Genomic DNA, 21,673 nt, shown 5'->3' on the forward strand with positions numbered 1-21,673 from the left:
TCGTGGAGTTGACATTTCAAATCTTTGATTCACTCTTCGATTGTGTTGGACATTTGCAACACCTTGGTGATTGGGGCACAGATGGGATGATGGTGTGCTGGGAGTTGCAGTGGTTGTGAGTTGGACAGGTGCTGCTGTTGTTGATGGGCAGGTGTCTGCTTTGAATACAAGGGTTAACTGTGATAATTAGCATAAATGTAGAGTGATTAACTGTACCTGCTGCCATAGATCCCTCTACCTCCTGTGCAACAGATGGGCCAGCCTTGACGATCAAATCTGCTCATAGCAGCAGCTGGGATTGGGTGGGAATCCCTGTGTTTGAATGCAGGAATATGAATCTCTAAATAAAATTTGAGTCAGCATAAATACATGAAATTGTGAACATACTGGATGAAGATCCCTTGGGGATCATCTCTCCCTGGTTGGAGGGCCCAACCCCAGTGTTGATGGCTTTGGAAGCCATTGAAACATGTCGCTTTGGGGGACATTCCTTTGGGCTTTGGGATTCTTGGGCCTCCATCATTGGGGACAGACTTTGAGCTTGCTTTTTTCCCCTGGCTTGCAATGGATTCCATCAAGTTGGAGCAGAAATCCTGCCTTTGGCATGGCTACATCGAATTTTGCAACTGTTGCATGGGAAGCAGGACTTCCCAGGGTTCTTGTAGCATTGGACCTTGCATCTGCAGCACGACTCACAGGAATGGGGGTTGGGGGAAGGCATCCTTCTGGCAGCTATGGCAGTGTGACCATAAAGTCCATCTGACAGTGGACAAGGCTTGCATTTTGATTGGCCTTGAGCAGGAATGTCTTCATCATTGTTGGTTTCTGCTGTTGCCTTCCTAGAGCAGGATCAATGTCTGGATCAATGGGATGTCATTTTTGTGGCAGCTTTGCACTTCTGCCTGCCTTGCACTGGTTCTTCCTTGTCATCCTCCTTCTCTGGCACCTCATCTTCACCCTCATCATCCACCTCCATCCTGTGTGAGCTATCTGCTATCATTTGCTCCACCTCTGCCTTGGTTGCTTTCTGTTTTCCTTTGTCGCTCATAAGCATTTCAGTCTCTTGAGCAGGTGGTGTTGGTGTTGGCACCATGCAGGGCATAGGGAGGCCCAACTGGTGATAGTCATATTGATGCTCAACAATGTCAAGCCACTTGTGGTTGGCAACATTGGTTTTGGAAGGGGATAGGGTGGTCTTCCACTCAGGCCATGGGTGCTTGATTGAGCCAAGGTCTTCATGCCACTTTAAGAACATGTCAACACTGATGAGGGTCATTGGAATCTCATCCATCCTAGTGATGAGGTTGCATACAGCATCCTGAATGCATCAGTTAGTGAAAAAAATGTGATGATGCTATGATGCACTAGTTCATTGTTTATTGCCTTGATGGCACCTCTCCACTTTGCAATCTTGTCTGCCTTTCCCAGCTTGCTGCTTTCCACAATATCCTTGAAGTAAATTTGAAGGATGCAGTTGGCCATAGCATCAAGCTCAGGCGATTTCTTGAAGAGCTTGCGAGATGACAAGTGACAACATGTTTCTGATGACAAGATGATGGAGTAGTTTGATGGTGAGAGTGGTGATGGTGATTGGAGAGTGGAAGAGTCAGAGGTTAAAGATAGATGATGAGATATGTGGATGTCACATTTTTTATCCCACCTATGAATGATTCCCACAGCATGACAGCAATACCAGTACAAGTCAATAATCCTGAATGCATATATGAAGCAGAGGCTCAGATAAAAATATGATGCATTGTTCTGGAATAGCATTGCTGTTTGTTTTGTGTGTTTCCCATCTGCTCCAATGGTGGAGCCTGGCTTGCAGCTACATAGACCAGCACCTGAGATTCCAACTAAATAGGCAAATCATCCAACATGAAACACAATTTATAGTGGGAAATTCAGATACTCTATAGTGCAAGAGGTTCCACTTTCTTCATTTCTTGTCTTCCTGGGCCTGTCTTATATTGTGACAGGGGGATAACCCAATTATGGATAGGCCTGTCCATTTGTGGTGAGCTATCTATGATATGATGGTTTGGCCCATCTTATGCAGTGCCAAGGGTTTGTAATCCTGCAGTGGACAGATCGGCCTGTCTTATGTTGTAACACTGGTTTTTGTTTTCCCTTATCTGCTGCCTGAGAATACCATGGATGGGCCCATCCTTATGTAGATCCCTTTGATCTCCCTTTCTGCTGCCTGAGAATGCCTTACACAGACCATCCATATGTAGATAGCTTGGATCTCCCTTTCTGCTGCCTAAGAATACCATACATGGACTTGTCCTTATGTTGCAACAGGGGTGCATCTTGCTAGATGGGCCCAGTCCATTTGCTTGTGATGATATACATGATACTACTGAAGGGCCTGTCCTTATGTTGTGATGCTATTAGATGATATTACTGACAGGCCCATCCATATGTTGCAACAATATAAACAATACTACTGAAGGGCCCGTCCTTATGTTGTGACATTATTAAACAGCATTACTGATGGGCCTGTCTTTACATTTCGACAGGGTACATCTTACTGGGGCTGGGCCTGCCCATATGTTGTGACAATATAAATAATACTACTGAAGGGCCTGTCCATATGTTGTGATGCTATACATGAGATTACTGACAGGCCCATCTTTATGTTTTGACAGGGTACATCTTACTGGGGCTGGGCCTGCCCATATGTTGTGATGATATAAACAATACTACTGAAGGGCCCATCCATATGTTGTGATGCTATGCATGAGACTACTGACAGGCCCATCTTTATGTTGTGACAATGTAAATAATATTACTGAAGGGCCTGTCCATATGTTGCGACTCTATTAAATGATATTAGTGATGGGCCCATCTTATGTTTCAACAGGGTACATCTTACTGGGGCCAGGCCCACCCATATGTTGTGATGCTATGCATGAGATTACTGATGGGCCTGTCTTTATGTTGTGACAATATAAATAATATTACTGAAGGGCCTATCCTTATGTTGTGACTCTATTAAATGATATTAGTGATGGGCCCATCTTTATGTTTCAACAGGGTACATCTTACTGGGGCCAGGCCCACCCATATGTTGTGATGCTATGCATGAGATTACTGGGCCTGTCTTTATGTTGTGACAATATAAATAATATTACTGAAGGGCCCATCCTTATGTTGTGACTCTATTAAATGATATTAGTGATGGGCCCATCTTTATGTTTCAACAGGGTACATCTTACTGGGGCCAGGCCTGCCCATATGTTGTGATGCTATGCATGAGATTACTGACAGGCCTGTCTTCATGTTGTGACAATGTAAATAATATTACTGAAGGGCCCATCCATATGTTGTGACTCTATTAAATGATACTAGTGACAGGCCTATCTTTATGTTTTGACAGGGTACATCTTACTGGGGCCAGGCCTGCCCATATGTTGTGATGATATAAATAATACTACTGAAGGGCCCATCCATATGTTGTGATGCTATACATGAGATTACTGATGGGCCCATCTTCATGTCTCATCAGAGGTACATCTTACTGTGGATGGGCCCATCCATATATTGCATAATACTACTGACAGGCCCAGCCTTATGTTGTGACTCTATTACATGATATTAATGATGGGCCTGTCTTTATGTTTCAACAGCAGTACATCTTACTGTCAACAGGCCTGTCTATATGTTGTGACATTATGAAATGACATTACTGATGGGCCCATCTTTATGTTGCAACAGGGGTATGGCTTATTATGAACAGGCCTGTCTAGATGTTGCAACACCATAAATGATATTACTCCTGGGCCCATCCATATGTTGCCAACTTTGTATTCTAATCATAGATGGGCCCATCCTTATGTTGTGACCCTCTCCATGTTATGATAGGCAGGCCCGCCTTGATGTTGCAACAGGGGTGTAACCTACCAGGACAGGCCTGTCCATGTCTTACAGCAACTCAGTATACTTAATTGGTCACCGGCCTGTCTAAATGTTTCAACATCCTTACCCACCACAGGCCCTCCCATATGTTGTAGTAATGCACTTACAGGCCCATACATATGTTGCTCTCACTTTAGTCCCTTGGGCCTGTCCATGTGTACTGGCTAATCTATTTAGGCAGGCCTGTCTTGGGGTCTATATAAGTGTTGGTGTTTTGGCACACAGGCTGCCCATGTGTTGTGACTAAATGTGACTACACTATGTGTATCAACTAAGCTACCTGCACAGAAATACAAAGATGAAGCACTGAAACTGGTGTGTTTTATCCTGCCAATCATCCCATCCTGATGGTCATTTGGCAGGTTTCTGATGGCATATGGATTAACAAAAAAGCAGAGGTTATTGCAATGTTTTCAAACCTCACAATGTATTGATTTGGCTTGACTGGATGGTTTGAGGGCTGGATGGACATTGGCTGTCATTTGGGTCCATTGGTGAGGGGATTAGGGAGTGGTGAGCATTTTTATTGGCAGGTGACAGGTCAAGGTGGCAGTGTGCAGGCAGGCAATAGTTTGGCAATTGTCACATATGAATGCATAGTTGGCATGCCACAATCACAAGACATGTTCATTTGACATATTTTGGCATAGCCTGGGCATAGCAAGCATGAAGCAAGCAGATGAGCATTGGCAAACAACAGGAAAGGTATTAGACCTATGCATTAATATAGGGACTAGCATGGTATAGTGTTGGGTACATCGTGCTAGCAAAAACATCTATGGACACATCCATTTCATATGTAAGACAATGGACATGCATGGTATATATCTATCTATGAGTACATTGCTCTGCATATGGCGATTTCTCACTGGGGTTGAAATCTCATATGCAAGATTGTTCAGCTGGCATCACTGGGCAAGTCACACCTGCAAACTTGATGAAATTTATTCTTCTGACAGTATGCAGACATGCTCTAATTAAAGAACTCAGTACATGTTCTGTTCACATAATGTACCTACATTGTACTGTATGACAGGGCCAGCAGAGGCTGACAATTGGCCATGTCCCATGGGCCAGCAGAGGTCAAGCCCTACATTGAGTCATCCCCCTGCTGTATGGACCAGCCCAGCTTCTATTATCAAATAACACATGAGTAGGCCACAATCAAATTGTCCCTGTAGTACCTGGAGTAGCCTAGTGTGAGATGTCACCTATCCAGTGGCATGCTGCAGCATGTGTAGATCAGCACTGGAAGTTGGCACAAGACCTCGGCATGCTTCAGGATAGCTCAGCAGTGCAGCACCTTGTATTCAGAAGCAGTAGCATCTGACAGATATGGCATTCCACATTATGGCACATCGCAGCATGCAGCATAGTTCATGGGGAAGTTGTGGCAACATGTACCATGGCACCTGGCAGCACCTGCTCTGGGAGTCTCTGGAGGGTCACAGCAGCCAGCAGATATTGCTTGGCACATGCTGGCAATGTGGCAGCAGCTGGCAGCATGGGCATGGCAAACAGTGGTAAACACCTGACTGCCTTAGGATCCACATCAAGGTTTGATGTGTGGCATGGATGGTTCTGCATACAGCAGCACATGTTTAGATGCAGAAGAATAAACCAGCAGTTCTCAGCAGCCAATGGCATTGACCCAACATACCACAGCACACATCTGGATTGAGTAGGATTCATGTCAGTGCATGGCATCCAGCACAGATAGTTCTGTATATGGCAGCACACAGCTAGGGTGCTATAGATATGGACATGAAGCATAGCATGAATTGTCAGTATACTGCATATCTTACCACCAGTATAAGATCATAACCTACACTTCATACAATCACAGAAGGGTGGCTAGTAATATTGCATTGATTTCATAGATTTCATTCAAACCAGGATTGTGCTGATCAAATACTGGACACCCAGGGCATTAAATAAGAATCAATACAATACAATACAGGGTGCCATGGGTGCATTACATGCCTGTGAGAGCCTGCCACACCAATGGAATGCACATCCAATCACTTCAAGGGACTCCAAGTCAGTTTTGAATATTGTCCCACATGTAGAATGCTAGTGAGCAACAGTTGCTGCTCACATCATTCACACCATGCCACAAAAGCCAGCCAGAAAAGGCTACAACAGTGCCAGGCCAGTAATTGAATTGAAGACCAGGAGAGGGAATGTCAAGAACACATTCAGAATAATTGCGACACTAATGAGCATGTCCAACACTGCACTTTATATTGCACCACAGTTTCTGCCACCTGAGGTTCCCTTCAAAGAGCTGAGTCAACTTACCCAGGATGAGTTGACAGTGATCTTAGAATGGTGGCAAGAGAGAAAAGAGTGGCATCCCAACAATATATTCAGCTTCAAGAAGTGGAGAGATGCTGGAGGGTCCCTCTGAATGCCAGTGGCAGAGGCCAACAGCAGTGGAGCAAGGATGTGTGCAAAGCAGGATTTGGATGGGAGACCAGAACACTCAGCAGGCGAAAGGACGATGGATAAAATGATGTGGGGGTAGGAGGAAGCTGTGACAGCAAACAGGTATGAAGGAATGCAACTGGAACTTAAATGTGCAGCAATATTATCTAATGGGGAACAAAGTTGTAGGGTCTGATTCTGACAATGAATCCAATCTCTGTCAAATTCCACCAACATTGCTGTCAAACAGAAATGACAGTACAGGCACAAGCATGGTGGATGAAGATGCCACAGAGGCAGTACCGTTGCTGGATTCCCAGCAGTGGATTGCCAGATGCCAAGTGGCTGAGGGTAACACCTGCCAGCCAATTGGTAAGCCAGCAGGATCACAACAGCTGAATATTGTTGACATTAATGGCTGACATGTTTCAGCCATCAGCAAGGAACCATCAAATGCCTTGTGGCAGGTTGAGGGCGGCATCACAAGCCCTGTGCAACCTGTGCCTGATGCCCATTGCATTGATTCACCTGATTCAGTCCACCTGGCAGATCCTTTAGCAGTGCCAACAACTATCAGGAGAGACCATAAACAGGAAGATTCAAAGTGCAAGTTGCCCATTCCATCAATGAGTCAGTACTTGTGCTGTGGTCACTGAATTGTGGATTCGATTTATCTCTCAATCCTAGTACCCATGCACTGGACTGGCATAGACAATGTGAGGGGTATGCAGCAATCAAAATGGATGCAGAAGGCACTAAAGCAGCCTGATGATGATGTTCCTACTCCTAGTCCCTCCAAGAAACGTAGGTGATGTTAGCATTTGTATTTTACATGGCCATGGAATGTGATACTACATTTTGACAACCAATGGCTACATTACAACAAATCCTCATCCAGTTCCAATTCATCCTCACCATCCCAATCACTGGTCATCAAATCTTGTATATATTGCTAAGTCCTTTCCAGCTGTGCTCTCCTTGCAAGCAACAGGTGAAACTGGATGCTTGATTCCACCAATATATTGCTGTAGTGGTTGTAGGCCACAACAATTGGCCCATCAGTAGTGGTGTTAAGATGGGGTGGGTGCTCATCAGTCAGTCCTGCAAGAAGAACCACAAGCCACCGTGCTTTTTCCACTGCTGGATGATTGATATATATGCAAGGGATATCATAAAACTACTTACATGTTGTAATTGGCCCTTCGTCATGAAGTCCTTGTATACCCAAGTTGCTGGAGAAATGTTGCAGTGCTGAAAAGTGAGCTGATACACTTAATACTGGCAGCAACAAGAGATGACATGGCACTCACCAGCAGCAGCATTGGTGGCCATAGGCTGGGGGGATGGTTGCCATGATATAGCTGGGATGGGCTGTGGCTCAGAGGCTGCTGCACCATCTAACTGCTCATCCATATATGCATGAACCATGGGAGATGGCACAGTTTGTGGAATTTGTGCAGATGCCAGCAACAATCTAGGTGGGGGTGAGACTGCCAGGGAAGATGTTGGTGAATCCCAGCTAGGCACAATGACAGCCAAGGATGGCATGGAATGACTTGCTTGCCATGCTGTGAGTCAAAGTGTGGTTAAGTGGTGAAAACCAACCAAAACCAACACAAAAGACAAAAAGAGCGAGTGGTGGTGTGCCTATGCAGTACCTAAATGGTAGAACCTGTCCTTTGGGAGGGTTTTTGCAAGCTACAACACTCAAAGACAAGTGCTGAGGGTTGGGGGTGCTCCTGACAAAGAAGGAGCAGGAATGTGATAGGGTAGACTGCTGTCAGCCTACAGAAGGATGGATGATGACTTAATTCAATGTCCTAAGCTGCACTGAGCTCAGGGAGGGCTTGGAGTGAAGTATATTGATGACAGACAAGGATAAGCAAAGTAGATGATAGTTAGACCCTTAATAAAGTCTCAACTATCAAAGCTGCTGAATGAATTACTGAGTGATGATAAAATGTGAGCAAGAGGGGCTCTCTGATGTCTTCTTTTTTTTTTGCTATCTAAGTACAGTGATTTATATACAGTACAGGGGTGTTGCCTTGGGAAAACAAGGTGCAAACACTTGGTAAGTGATTGGTAACTGATGAGTAAGGAATGTAAGTGATGGGTAATCGTCTTGGAAAGCATTGGTAAGCATTGGTAAGGATTAGCAAGCCAAAAGGTGAAGAATCAGTAAGCAAAGTCAAAAGATTGGTAAGTATTGGCAATAGGTGAGTCAAAGACAGTCAGAACATCAAAGTATGAGTCAAGTAATGTCAGGAACTGGGAAAGCACACTGGAATTGCATTAGGGGGAGGCTGTTTTGGGGGTCTGTGGGGTGACAGGAGCATAGGGGATTGCAACTTTCCCCCCCAAACCATCCTCTCAGTGAAGCAAATAAAAACTTCATGAATGAGGCTCTGTTGGAAGAGAGGATGAAGGGGGAGTGTCTTCTGCTGTATCTTGCAACAAGGAGGCAAGATGTGCATCATACTCGTCATGGATGCAATCAGGGAGAGTGGGGAACAGTAGATTATACTGTAGCTGTCACAATCTTGGAAGAATGATGGATGAGACTGGTATGAAGACATTGCAGGGAGCAGGGAGGAAGGATCCATATGCTTCTTGGACTGGAGAGACTGAAACAACCACATAAGTCCTTTCCAAGCAAATGACAGACCTGAGGTGACCAAAGAACATCCTCCTAGAGGTCATACTGACAAAAAGAACACACTGTCCAAGCTGGATGGGCTGAGAGGGCACAGACAAGGGTGGGATGTACCAGGATGCTTCAGGATGGAAGCTGGTAGGAACTCCTGGTAGATATATGTAGCCATTGTCCCTAGCAAAGGGGACAAGTGAAATGATTGACATGGAGGTGGCCATATCAGAAGAATTTAGCAAAATGAGTGTCTTTTGGAGGGAGTGCTGTAGAAACATGTGGAGTGTGCAAATCCTTTCCAATTTTGGAAGGTAAGATCACATGGCTGAGCACTACAAGCAAGTGTGGGAATGGTCTCGGTATCTGCAGAAATGGCAGAGATATGCCAAAAACTGGAATGCCATACATGGGTGCTTAAGAATTTTGGCCAGCACTTAACTTGCTCCCTTTCTTTTTCTTTGGCACTGATGACTTGTTCTTGTGTGAGGGATGACTGCCAACACTTCTGGCTGTCCTTCTTTGCATGAGGGCTATGGTCTTCATCTCCATTCATCAGCTGTATCCATGTCCACCTCACCAAACACCTTTGGTGTGTGACACTGCTGATGACAATTGACTTGGTATCTGACTCCACCTGCTATTACAGATTTTTGGGGGCAACAGGAGAAGTTCCAATGTTTCCCCAGTTCAAACAAGTCTTTCTTTCTTATTATCAGGATGAGTCACAGTCATGTTGTACTCTCATACCTGATGATGAAACCATCTCCTTCTACAGCTTCAAGCAGTGCAGTGCTTTCCCATGTAGCATTGTTGGAAACTCCATGAAACTGTTGCATACAAACGACCTGATTGTCATAATCTATGCCAATGATGAAGCTGACATTCGCTTTGCAGTGGGATTTGGGTACTACCTCAGGAACCCATGGACCCATGTCATCTACAATGAAAGCCACCTCACACCATGGGAAGATTATGCCAAGAAAGCATATGGTTCATTGTTGACCAGGCAGGCAGATCTCACTCGTAGTATATCAGGCCATGACACTACTGCTCATATGGATTTCAATACTGCAAGCTTCATCAAGCATGCTCATCTCCCCCAATTGGTTTGGGCTGTGAGGGTGATGTGGGGCATCTGGTACAGGGGCAATTGCACAGTTGCCATTGACATTGTACTCTGCACTGGTTGTTGCCATGGTCCACTTGCACAGAAACCTTCGACCATGAGTGTCCTGCTCGCTGTTTTTGTTTATTCTTCAATGTTCACATCTCTGCAGACTGATTGGAATGGTATTGAAACTCAGGGACCTATGCAAGAGGCTAACCCATCCTTCCCCAAGTATGGGTTGTACATGGATGGGGTTCAAATGCAGCTTATTCATTTCCCTGGCATTCGGATTGAAGTGGGTAACAATCTCCCCCCTTCCCCAACAATTTTCTAAAGTGTAGTGCAAATAGCTCTGTGACTACAGCCACTGCAATCCAACTTTCAGGTGCAATGGCAACATCCTCCAAGACCTTGCAGCAAATTTGGGTCAGGCATGTGATCCAGTAGAGTGCAGAGTTTCCACTACAAACAGTAGGACCATGGCAGAAGACAGCATGACCATATGGGCTTTCGGGAAAACTCTTTCTAAGCTTGAGCTACATCAACCTATTGGCCTATCACTTCCAAACTAACCAACAGCTAGTGTTGTTTCTGAAGGAATTCTCTCATCATCTTGTTGGCAATGCCTCGAGTTTGGCATCAGGACGAAACTGATGAGACATGGTGGAGACTGTTCAGTGAAATTCAGTGGGTCCTGTTTAGCTGCTGTTGATGTTGGAAATACTGGTTAACAGTGTTTCTCATTACTGGTTCTAGACTTGCTTACTAGATGAGTTTTACTCATATGATGTCATGCTTGCTAAGTTACTCCACTTAGCTCCACTTTATTCTATGATGTTCCATTCTATTCTTTACTATACATAGTAGGTACTCACTTTACTTACCATATGCACTCATGGTCTGTGCACATTCCTACATGTATATAAACCAAGGGGTTTCTGCCTATACCCCTCAGTTCAGTGAATTCACATTCCACTTACTCATATCAGCTTGACTACTCAGTCAGAACTACTACAAACTCTACCATTTACTTCAAAGCTCTATCCAATCATACAGGCAAGTGCTTGTCTGGCTCTCACCCTCCTTTCCCCTTTCCTGTTCCTCTGCCAATAGTTGAAGGGTAACTAATGCAGGGAACTGTTTTATACCTTGCTAAATTGGGTACATTTCCTTGCTTTCTGTCCAGCATGCCCTTAAACGTTGCTTTTTCAGTCCTGCCCCACTACATTAACAGGTGACAACCGATCCCTGGTGAGTAGGAGGCTTCGATTCCGTGGGTATACTTGCGACTTGGTAGCCAGAACAGTAAGATGACAACGAAGCACGCAATCAAGTACTTCTCGGCTATGTTCGGGATTGAGCACTTTGAAAATTATATGTGTGCGCGTATTTCCTGAACTTGTAACGTTACACTCAGTCTACCCCGAAACCCAGGTTGGGAAAATAACGTTTTTCAAGAAGCTTTCCACTGGTTTAGAACTGAATTCGGAAACCCCTGAAGTCGTACCAGATTCCTCTATCAGCGGCTTAGTGAAAACACTGTGCAGAAGGATGAACAATGTGTATGGAACTCCTGGGCAGCAAATGCAAGGGATACAGCGCGAAATTGCTGCCATATCAAAAACCCTCGGCATTAAGGCATGTATTACCAATATTGACAATAGTACCGCATACTAACCCTGGTGACTATTAGCTGCCTGAAGAGATGGCCGCTATCTACACTCAAACCTATCATGTACTTCGTCCATTGTGAGTATTAATTTATTCCCTGTTCATCATTCTGAATGCCACCGTGCTATGGGTTCAGAAAGGGCGATTTGGGCAGAAGCTGCACGGAATATGAAATGTCCAAACCGATTGTCGAATTTACTAGTAATCTTCGCCCACAAACCACGGCGTCAAGACACGATAATATTCGTAACATGGTGGAAGAGATCAAGGCTCTCCAGACGACACTCGATGCTACTGAGATTATTGATGAACAGCTTGCTCTTGAAGAAGATATCACCGGAAGGGTACGGATGGACTCGTGTTCACTGGCTTCTGAATTGAGCTGGGACAGATCCCGTGGACTTGCCATTATGGACTCTGTTCTGAGGTAGGACATATACCAGCCAAGGTAGGCTGATCGCATAGACCATCCCACGACTGCTTCCTGACCTTAATCAGGTGCTGCACAGTATTCTAGAAAACGACAAGCTGTGTAACCTGTTGGATCGAGTCAAGATGAGTGATTGGACGTATGCACGAACCAAAGCTATTGAATCACGGCACCAGTTCTTGGAGGAAATCTCCCGAGTCTTCAACGACGCACTAGCTGAGTTGCCGACCGATGATCAGGCTCACTTCCGACGGTGAGGCTGTGAATTGGCATGTACATTAGCACAAATACTGAACCCACCTCTCGTATTCTTTCCAGAATCATGGCAGATGCAGAAGCAGGCACTCAAAACATAAGCTGCTTATCGAGGAGCGAAAACGTGAACAGAGAGTACCAGGCGCTCGGCACGAAGAACAAACCAGAATTTGATGTGTGCTGTTCCGCGGAGTGGGTATTAAGCATTCAATTCTGTAAATTAGCGAGACTTGTATCATCTACATGGCTCTCTCGAGCAAACTCCATTTTACTGATCCACTGTATGAACAACCACACCCTTGGCAGCAGTTTTTGGCCATTCCCACGGTCTTTAGATGTAGTTTATGTGTACGTGAGAATAGGTCATATAGATGCTGTCCTCAGGGCGAGGCTCGTGCCAATTCCAAAAATAGTTGTGTCATCTGCGAGCCTCCAATGCCATAATGAATTCCCTAGATACTGTATGTAAGGCAACATCTGCTAACCTTCGTGAGTCGCTCGTAAGAGCCACTGGCGGCGGTCCACCATAGTAGGCTGATGTTTCCGAGAGGTTTTGCTGAGGGTCTCGCCTCCACAAACCTTCGTGAGTAGCTCTTAAGAGCCACTGGCAGCGGTCCACTGGAGTAGACTGACGTTGCCGAGAGACTGCACTAGAGGGTTTCGCTGGAGTTTTTTTTTGTTGTTCAAACCATATGTTTTTTTTGTGTTCTTTGTGGCAGTCATCTCATACAATATGTTTTCTTCAGTTAGTTTTGACCTTGATCACATGAGAACGATTCGCAGGGCATTAACTAATTGTATTGGAGGGATACAGAACACAATTTGTATTGACAACCAATATGTACTGTGCACGAGATCTCAGAAGCATTTGGTAAAAAAAAAAATTTAAGTTTTCTCTCGAGAACAGTAAGGAAGATGTATGCAGATGGCAACACATAAGCTTGAAAAACACCAAGCCCCAGAAGCTAAAATGGCAGCCTACTCAGCAGCAGACTCAGACTTTGTGGTGTCGCCAGGACGTGGTGGAAGAGGAGTAGCACCAACAGCAACTTCTGGGACAGTACCAGTCTGGCCAATGGGAGCAGGGTCATGGCAGAAGTGAGAATCCTCATACCCTCCCCTGCCAAAGTAGTAATCTGGCACATGAGTGAGAGTGACATGCTAGATGTTGTAGTTGGGATGTCCCACATTACTAATCTGTTGCTGTGGCATGGTTGATGGCATACCCTCCATGTATGATCTGTAAGATGGACAGCCAGGTGGCGGATATGGGGGAGGATAGGGAACTGCTGGATGGTTATACCATCCTCCATGCATGACAGTGTTGTAATCATAAGGTACCCCTGGCATCTGCCACAGTGGGATACCTGGCCCAGGGAGCTGATCAGCAAAAGTATGCTGCTGCAATAGATGATTGAACTGTGTAGCATGGAGAGGGTGAGGTACATTGTAAGCAATATGTGGGCCACCAGGGCCCAAGGTCAAACTCAAACATGCACCATGAAGGGAATGTGGACCAGTTTGCCAAGCACTGTCAGCCTCACTTTCCATTGTAGGTAGACATCCTTCCTCAGCTGCACAGAGCCTAGCAGATGTGGTATGAATTTCTGGCTTGTCTGGGAACACATGAAGCTGAAGGTCAAATGGTTCATGGTCACTTCCTAGGTGGGCTGGACCTTGCATGAGATGCAGTGCTGGGCACTTGGCATGTGTTATCAGAGAACCTTTTCTGGTGGCAGGGCCACTAGGATAGCCTGAGAAGAACCCTCCATCTGGCCCATCATCCTCACCGATGAAGAGATCAGCAGCAGCATGAGTGACAGGGGTGGAGGGAGCTAGCCAGGACAATAAGTGATCATTAGCAGTGTGCATGTAATGTTGAAAGTGATGGAGTTTACCTGCATTTGGTTTTGCATCAGATTCATTGGGTACTTGTGTGGCCTCAGGGACTGAAGTGGAAGTGCTGTTGGAAATAGTAGAAGTATCTGATGCTTCATCGGGGCTGGGGATCACAGAAACAGGGACAGAAGTGTTGCACAGAATGCTGGGAGTCTCATGGGAATCAGTGATGTTAGAAATGGAAATGCTGCATGTAACTCCAGGAGCATTGGAGCCAATGGTGACAACTGAGGTAAGGTTTGCAGTGTCAGCAGATGCCTTGTGAAGGTCTGAAGTGGTAGGTTGAAGAGTTTTCTGTGCAGAGCCAGTGGTGACAATGTGACAAGTGGTGTCTGAACCCATAGCAGGGACAAGCACCTTCATGACATTGGTAGTCCCCTTGCAAGACTCTGGAACATCAAGTTGAGTGCTTTCGGTGATGATATGATCAGTGAGATCTGACATAACAGGAGGGACGAAACTTCTTCAGTAGTGCTGGTGGAGCCCTTGCGAGGCTCCAGAACATCAGAATGAATACTCTGCTCTGCCATACCATCCACTTGACCACCATCTGATGAAACATACATCAGCAATGATGGAATATGACAGCTGGCCTTGCTACTCTTCAAAGCTTTTGATGTCCTCACCTTGTTTTGCTTAGATGTCTTTACTTTGTGCTTGTTGGAAAGTGGTTCTTGCTCATAGTCAGACATATCTGCAACACACCTCGCCTTGCTGGCAGCCTCACCATCTTCCATCTCAACATCACTGGCCACATTGTCATCATCCTGGGCATCCACAGGATGAAAGTTGTCACCAGAGGACTTGGACTGAGATTGTGAACTACTTGAGAGACTTATGACTTCAGAAGCTCCAGTGGCTTTCAACTTCAAAGATCATTGAGGAGCACCAAGTGCCTTTGGCTGAGGGGTGGTGCTGGATTTAGGCTTCTTGTCCATGGAGACCTCTTCAATGCTGTCAGAATTGCCCAATCCTTCCATCCCATCAACTTCAAACCAAGCTCTTTTCTTGCTCTTATTCCTCTTGACACATGTAGCAGTGATGCTAGGCAATTGGCTGGGTCCAAGGTAATCCACGGTGGAGTTCATGAACACATGCTTGCCCCTTGTAAGATTAGAGTCATGAGATGGTGGGGCACTATTGATGACTGGTTTCTTCAATGAAAGAAGCATGTCTGTGATGACATTAGCATCCACTGTCACTAGGAGAATTAAGAATGTACCTTTCAGTTTAGGCAAGCACTGAAGATGAAGCCAGTTGGTACTTTGGTCCTTGAGAGCAGTGACAAGCTTCGAGCAATCAGTGAGGGTTAAGTCCGAAATACCCTTCCCATTTCCCTTTCTGCAGCATTCCTCGCCTGGGAATAGAACACCCACTGACCAGTTCATCAAGACCAAAGCACTGCCTGCCAAATCATTGAGGAGTGACTGCCATGGGAACAATTTTTGTGATGCCCATTTCCAACCAAAACTTCCTAAATGACATGTTAAATGGCATCGCACAGGAAATGTGAAAGGCTTACCAATATGCTTCCTGAGGAGTTGCTTAACTTGCTCATGATCCAAACAAATAAATTTGACTTCATCATTGTTATTGGACTTGTCATTCTTCTCATTAACAAGCTGTTGCTTTCCTTTCTCAGCAACAACCTCTGCATCCATGGTAATGGCATGTTGCTTTCCTTTTCCTTTCTTGACAATGACCTCAGTATCTACATCATTGGTACCCCCAAAGGCTTCAGTCATGGAGTCCAGAGAAACTTTGTTACTAAATAACATATCAGACAGTAATAGAGAAAGCAGTGATATGACTTACTATATGTGTGCCTTGAAATGCCCAATGATCTCATGTGTATCAGCATGGTACCAGGAAGGGAAGAACTGTAAGCATGAGCATTTGACATGAAAGCACAGGAAACAGGGACATACCCCATCAGCACCAGGAGTTGTGAACACATGGGCAAGACTGGCATCTTGGTTGATGACCCTACCTGCCAAAATATAGCAACCCTCAAACACATGTGATTTTGATAATGCAGCAAACTGAAACCAATGAAAGATCAAAACATTCCATGAATGGTATGTCCAAGAGATACTGACATTGTGATCAATGTTCTTTATCATCTCATTGAACAATTGCTGGCATCGGGCAACTATACCTCCAATGTCTTCAAGCTCCTCAGCCTCCTTCCATGTTTCCAGGATGTCAATGTAGGTATCAGGGGAACTCAGCTTTGCAACGTGAATCGCATGCTCTCCTCATATCCACCAATGGAGTCCCCTGGACTGCCTCAGGTGCAGGGAGCTGAGCAAGTTCAGTCCGTATGTGCTTCGCAAAATAGGTGGAATAAAGGTTCCAGAGATTTTGTAGGTTTGAGCATGAATACTGACAGTTGTAACAGTCCCTGACCTGTTGCCATGGCATTCCTCGACTTTCACCAAGTTTACTGAATATATCATTGACATGCTGAAAACTTTCATTGAACTCATCCATGGTGGCAGCTGGCAACCTTCTGTGGGTATATATAGGGTTGCTGCCATCCTCACCACACTCATCACTCTCAATCTCAGAAGTATGCTCACAAGAGAATGTAGCCGAGCACAGTGGATGGGGGGAAACATGATGGTGAGGAGTGGGTGACTCTGGGTAGGAAAATGATGAAAAAGGAAAAGGCAGAACAGTCTTCATTGAAGGTATTGTCTAACAGCAATTATCGAAATGCTTGTCTAGAGGGAAGGTAGGGACTCACTTTCACAGGTGCATTTTCAGTGATCTCCACAGGCTCGAATCCCAATCTATCCAAGGCATGTGATGGGGCCAAACTGGGCGCATGAGTCAAAGCTGAAGCAGTAGCTGGCACTGGAGCCTCTTTTGCGACCTCATTTGCGAGGGTGGTGGAAGGGCGTGTGGAAGGTACTGGTAAATTGGGAGGAGGTTTGGATGGTGCTCTTGCGAGGGTACTGAGAGGTGGGACAAAGTGTCCATGCTTCGAAACAGCTGGCCCAGCCAGCCATGGTGTGTAATCACCCTCAACAACTAAATTGAATTAGTTACAGAACCATTCCAAAAGGTGCACAACTTACCTGGATTTTTTGTCAGGGAAGTATCAGTCTGCACATTCGCAATGGATGACAATTGTTCAGGAGGCAGTTTGGACAGCGCTCCCATGAGGGTATTGAGAGGGGGAACAGAGCGTCCAGGCTTCAGGATACCTGTGCTGGAAGGACAAGATGTGACATCAGCCTCAGTGACTATATTGAATTAGTACATGATAACCTCAGACAGCAGGTGACTTGCCTGGATTTTTCATTGAAGTATCTGCCTGAGTGTTTGGTGCGATGGGTTCAGAGAGGAATGGGTTGTCATCACTGTCAGTCGCGAGCATATGGCTTCAGTGGAGTGAAGCTTTGTGAACCAACCCAGTATCTCGAGTAGTTGCTTTGACTTTTTGATGGAGTCATGTTGGAGTCACGAATGGCAGTGTGGGTTTGCAGCAACCACCTCCAACCTGTACCACAACAAAGTCATTGTGAGTACTTGCAGATGGCTCTGGATGCATGGAAGAAGTATCCAGGCATGCTGGTAGTGATGGTAAGGTGATCACCGGAGGGTTACCTCTAGTGTTGTGTACATTCTCCTGAAGAAAGAAATCAGATATGGTGTAGAAAAGAGAGATGATCCTAACTGTATCCATGAAAGCTTTCAATGGTGCAAAAAATGAAGGGTGGGGGGAAAGAGCCACAACTAGGTCTGGTACACTGCCTTTATACAGAATGACAATCATCAAAGATCTCCCGAGGATTGGAATGCCCATCTGAGCAATATGATAGCCCAAAACTTGGGCAGAAGCCAAGGGAACACTTTGCTTCCAACTTGATGGGTTAGATTCAGATCGTGACAGCAGAGTTTGTGGCAGGGAGGATGCAGAGGGTGCGGAGAGCCTCTGGATACCCCACCAACTGTACTCGTTCTTGAGTATGCATGAATAGTAGACAGGATCATTTGTTAGACTGAGCCTTGGTAGGAATGGAGTGGTCATTGTGGAACATTGAGTATTGTAGTCAAGAGCAAGCAGTGAGTGAGCTAGACACCTTGTGAAGGTGTACAGGGGTAGCTCTGACTACAACAGCCAATTATGATGTGAATAAACTTCCTACTGAATGCAAAACATAGCTGGTGCAGCGACTAAGGCGTTTTCAGCTGCATTAAGAGTTGGAATTAATTCAGTATTCCCCCCCCTGTTGGATGCCACCAAAATGAGCATATGTTGTTTACTAGGATGAGTGAATATGCACGCTTAGTACATACATAGTACATTGAACTGGCACAGTTTCAGAGTTGAATAGTCATACTTTGTTCCTCAGGTAGTTCAAATGGGGCACATACCAAAATACCTGGCCCTCAAAGAAAGACAGGAAGCTCTATGTAGGCAGAGGGCCTGCTATGCATCTACAGGTAACCAAAACACATGCCTAATGTCCAGCAGATTAACCAAGATTTATTTTAGAGGCAAACCACTCTGTTCGGATCAGAATCACCATGCGTACAGGAAGCGGGTGGGATGACACATCAGTAAAGAGGCTACACATACAACTCAACCACCTGCATCGCAGATCATCCATCCTAATGTCATTTCATCTGTTCCAGCCCTGTCACCATTGCTTATTGCATATGCAACCAAGTCTCTACCAATGTCATCTCTGTTTCTGGAAGTGGCTTGGAGTGCTGATGCTCTGGATGAATCAGACCTCCCTAGATGGGAGGAGGACCCTCCATACATGGATTCTGAACTGGATTCGACACTACAAGAGGTGAGGTTCACACAAAATCTCATTGATGTCATGCTTGGGCAATGCATGCAACTGTTGAACAAATCAAAGGTCCAACATGTGACTCACTTTGCAGAAGGTGACCACAAGCTGATCTTCACTGAGCTGGTGGATGATCTCAAGGAGCAAATCATGCAATGGTCTGTTGTAATTGATATTGTAGGAGGTTGTGTGTCTGGAGGCCACAACAACCAAGTGGCAGCATGCTGGTTGCAGTGGTGAGCCCAAGAAATATATTATTTCACATGGGAGGCATTGGTTTTGGAGAATGGCAGAAACCCTTATCACAACAGCTTGACATAGTTACATGCCAGATAATAGAATGCTAAGTATGAGGGATTGGAGGTAACAATGAAATGCAATCATGTTTCCCTCGCACAGATTGGTAATATCATAACCTCGTAGGACCGCTGCAACTTGAGCTAAGACCCAAAGACCACAGTCATACCCATTGGACTGCAAAGGCTCGCACTAGTATATTTCTTGAGAAATAGTTGTCAAGTATAATCGATGGTGCTTACAATAATTGGGTGTGCAGACCAGGATCCCAAATCTCTCTGAGGGACTCCGAGCTTCTTTGAGGCAATGAAGGACATGCGAGAAATAAGTCTGGAGATATCCTGTGGACAGTTAGTAAGCACAGAGTACAGGAATATTTGCTTACCTTTATGTCCCATTTCCATGGCTTTTGTTCTGTGAGACTATCAAAGAGAGGGAGTTGCTTGGAAGGGAACTTGATGACACAGAGAGCCCAATGCCCAACAGGGGATGGCCAGTGAATTGGGAGGATCCACATCATTTTTTCCCAGTACTGGGTCCATGAAGTATTGTGCCACAGGACATTGTCTTCAGCATGATATTGAATACATGGGAGGTCATGTGTCAAGAATACTGCACATTGTGTGGCAGCTGATGATTGAAATTCCGAATAAAGAAGTGCAGAGCAACCATTGATGCAGGTATCATTGAGTCAGGCAGTCAGGGAAGTGAGATGCTCATAGTCATTTGCCTCAAAGGTTTGACAGGGGAATCCATCTTGTGTTTCTCAGACACACCTCACATAAATGCCAGAAGCGATGAGTACATTGCTATAAATATCCATTGTATTAATGGTTGGGGTCTGTGAAATGTTACTAAATGGATCGAGTATATTCAGATTGGACTTATGAAGGGGAGTTTCCAGAGAACATCCACATTAAAAGAGTCCTTCTGACCTTCAGCATTGCCCAGGTCCTCTTCGTTAGTGGTCAGTGGTGACTCCATATCTTCAAAAACATCCACCAAAGCAAGCTGAGCAGGGTCCAGGATGTTGTGCTCATGTCAGGGGTCTTTCCTTTTTTGTTTCCTCACAATCATGTGTATCATGTGTCTTGTCACATCCCTAATAACTGTCATCATCTTGGGTGTGTCTACACTCAAAGGACAGCTCAGATCTCTGGTGGTCATGGTATTTCCAATGCCCCCTGATACTGTGCACCTGTAGGTGATCTGGTGTTCCACCCCCATCTCTGATGAATGGTCTATTTCATGTTTTGGCTCTGACTCATGTATATTGCTCTGATTGCTTGTTTCTTGCTCTGTTGTCAGGCTCCCTGCTGTGCATTGATTGTGTGGCTGGTATAGCCTTCATTTCCTATGCTACCCCCATCATATGACACTGTATGACTCTTTTCTGCTTCATTGTTTACTGCTGCAGATACTTGCCATTGCCTTGGCACAACCTGTATGGTACTCTTGTCCTGAGGTATTTATACAGCTGTACCATACTCTGTATCCCCAGTTTTTTGATAGCTTGCAACTCAGCTTCATCCCTTTGCTTTTGTCCTTGTTCCCTTCCCCATTGTGATCTCAGAAGAACTCACCAGTGGAAGTGATCCCTTGTTGTACTTTTGTGATAACTGAGCCATAGGGGTTACAATAAGTTCAGCCCATAGACTCCCCCTCATGCCACTTGTGACTAGTCCATTTGACAAAGTCACTCAGCTCAGGCATAACACAGGATGTCTTCTATAGGGTCAGGATCAAGAGCTAGTCCACCATCATCTTCGCTCAAAGCACCTGCAGGTACATCACATAGAACAGGAGGGAGCCATTGCAAAACGAGTGGGGCAGCAGCAGTGCATGTGAGCAAAGTAGTGACAGTCATGGCATTGCAGGCATGGCTTGCATAGCAAACAGCAGAGGCCAGCAGGTTGGGCCACCTTTCTTGCAGTTTTGCCAAGGATTCACAATGTTGCTGAAGGACTAAATAGTACTTAGAGTCTACACAGTGTTAGTCCATGAAGCCAATAAACCATTCCCAGACTTACTTTCTGGCAATCATATCATGAGCTCAATAGCACACAGTTCATGACCAAACAATTGGCACATATGGTCAGCCTCCATCCCAAGATGCTGCTGTTCTTCGAGGCAATGATCACTCTTGAGAACTGCCCTGATGCCTTCTCTGACATCAACATCTTCTAGCCACCATGGGATTTCTCCAA

At 45.3% G+C, this 21,673-nt stretch overlaps 5 protein-coding genes across 5 annotated transcripts; 2 read left to right on the top strand and 3 right to left on the bottom strand.

Annotated features, from left to right (window-relative positions):
• Positions 1 to 5,968: 5,968 nt before the first annotated feature.
• F5J12DRAFT_687878 (uncharacterized protein) lies at positions 5,969 to 6,130 on the bottom strand (the record flags this gene model as incomplete). Its single annotated transcript, XM_051740338.1, has 1 exon — positions 5,969 to 6,130. A coding segment is annotated over one exon (162 nt), but the record flags the coding sequence as incomplete, so codon positions are not given.
• A 490-nt stretch (positions 6,131 to 6,620) lies between these two features.
• On the top strand, positions 6,621 to 7,160 carry F5J12DRAFT_897613 (uncharacterized protein; the record flags this gene model as incomplete). Its single annotated transcript, XM_051748037.1, has 3 exons — positions 6,621 to 6,720; positions 6,781 to 6,978; positions 7,036 to 7,160. The coding sequence occupies 3 exons, from the start codon at positions 6,621 to 6,623 to the stop codon at positions 7,158 to 7,160; spliced, it is 423 nt and encodes a 140-aa protein (XP_051595283.1).
• A 4,253-nt stretch (positions 7,161 to 11,413) lies between these two features.
• F5J12DRAFT_786435 (uncharacterized protein) lies at positions 11,414 to 12,734 on the top strand (the record flags this gene model as incomplete). Its single annotated transcript, XM_051743449.1, has 8 exons — positions 11,414 to 11,483; positions 11,521 to 11,663; positions 11,797 to 11,852; positions 11,911 to 12,118; positions 12,166 to 12,222; positions 12,273 to 12,457; positions 12,523 to 12,634; positions 12,684 to 12,734. 8 exons carry the CDS (start codon positions 11,414 to 11,416, stop codon positions 12,732 to 12,734), a joined length of 882 nt encoding a protein of 293 aa, XP_051595284.1.
• A 703-nt stretch (positions 12,735 to 13,437) lies between these two features.
• F5J12DRAFT_897615 (uncharacterized protein) lies at positions 13,438 to 14,802 on the bottom strand (the record flags this gene model as incomplete). Its single annotated transcript, XM_051748038.1, has 3 exons — positions 13,438 to 13,595; positions 13,686 to 14,294; positions 14,358 to 14,802. The coding sequence occupies 3 exons, from the start codon at positions 14,800 to 14,802 to the stop codon at positions 13,438 to 13,440; spliced, it is 1,212 nt and encodes a 403-aa protein (XP_051595285.1).
• Positions 14,803 to 15,365: 563 nt separating this feature from the next.
• Positions 15,366 to 15,770, bottom strand: F5J12DRAFT_688623 (uncharacterized protein; the record flags this gene model as incomplete). The annotated part of the gene is made up of 1 exon (XM_051740352.1): positions 15,366 to 15,770. A coding segment is annotated over one exon (405 nt), but the record flags the coding sequence as incomplete, so codon positions are not given.
• Between the last annotated feature and the right edge of the window lie 5,903 nt (positions 15,771 to 21,673).

Source organism: Pisolithus orientalis, assembly GCF_024613125.1.
Source record: "Pisolithus orientalis strain OTSU chromosome Unknown F5J12scaffold_57, whole genome shotgun sequence".
Taxonomy (NCBI): domain Eukaryota; kingdom Fungi; phylum Basidiomycota; class Agaricomycetes; order Boletales; family Pisolithaceae; genus Pisolithus; species Pisolithus orientalis.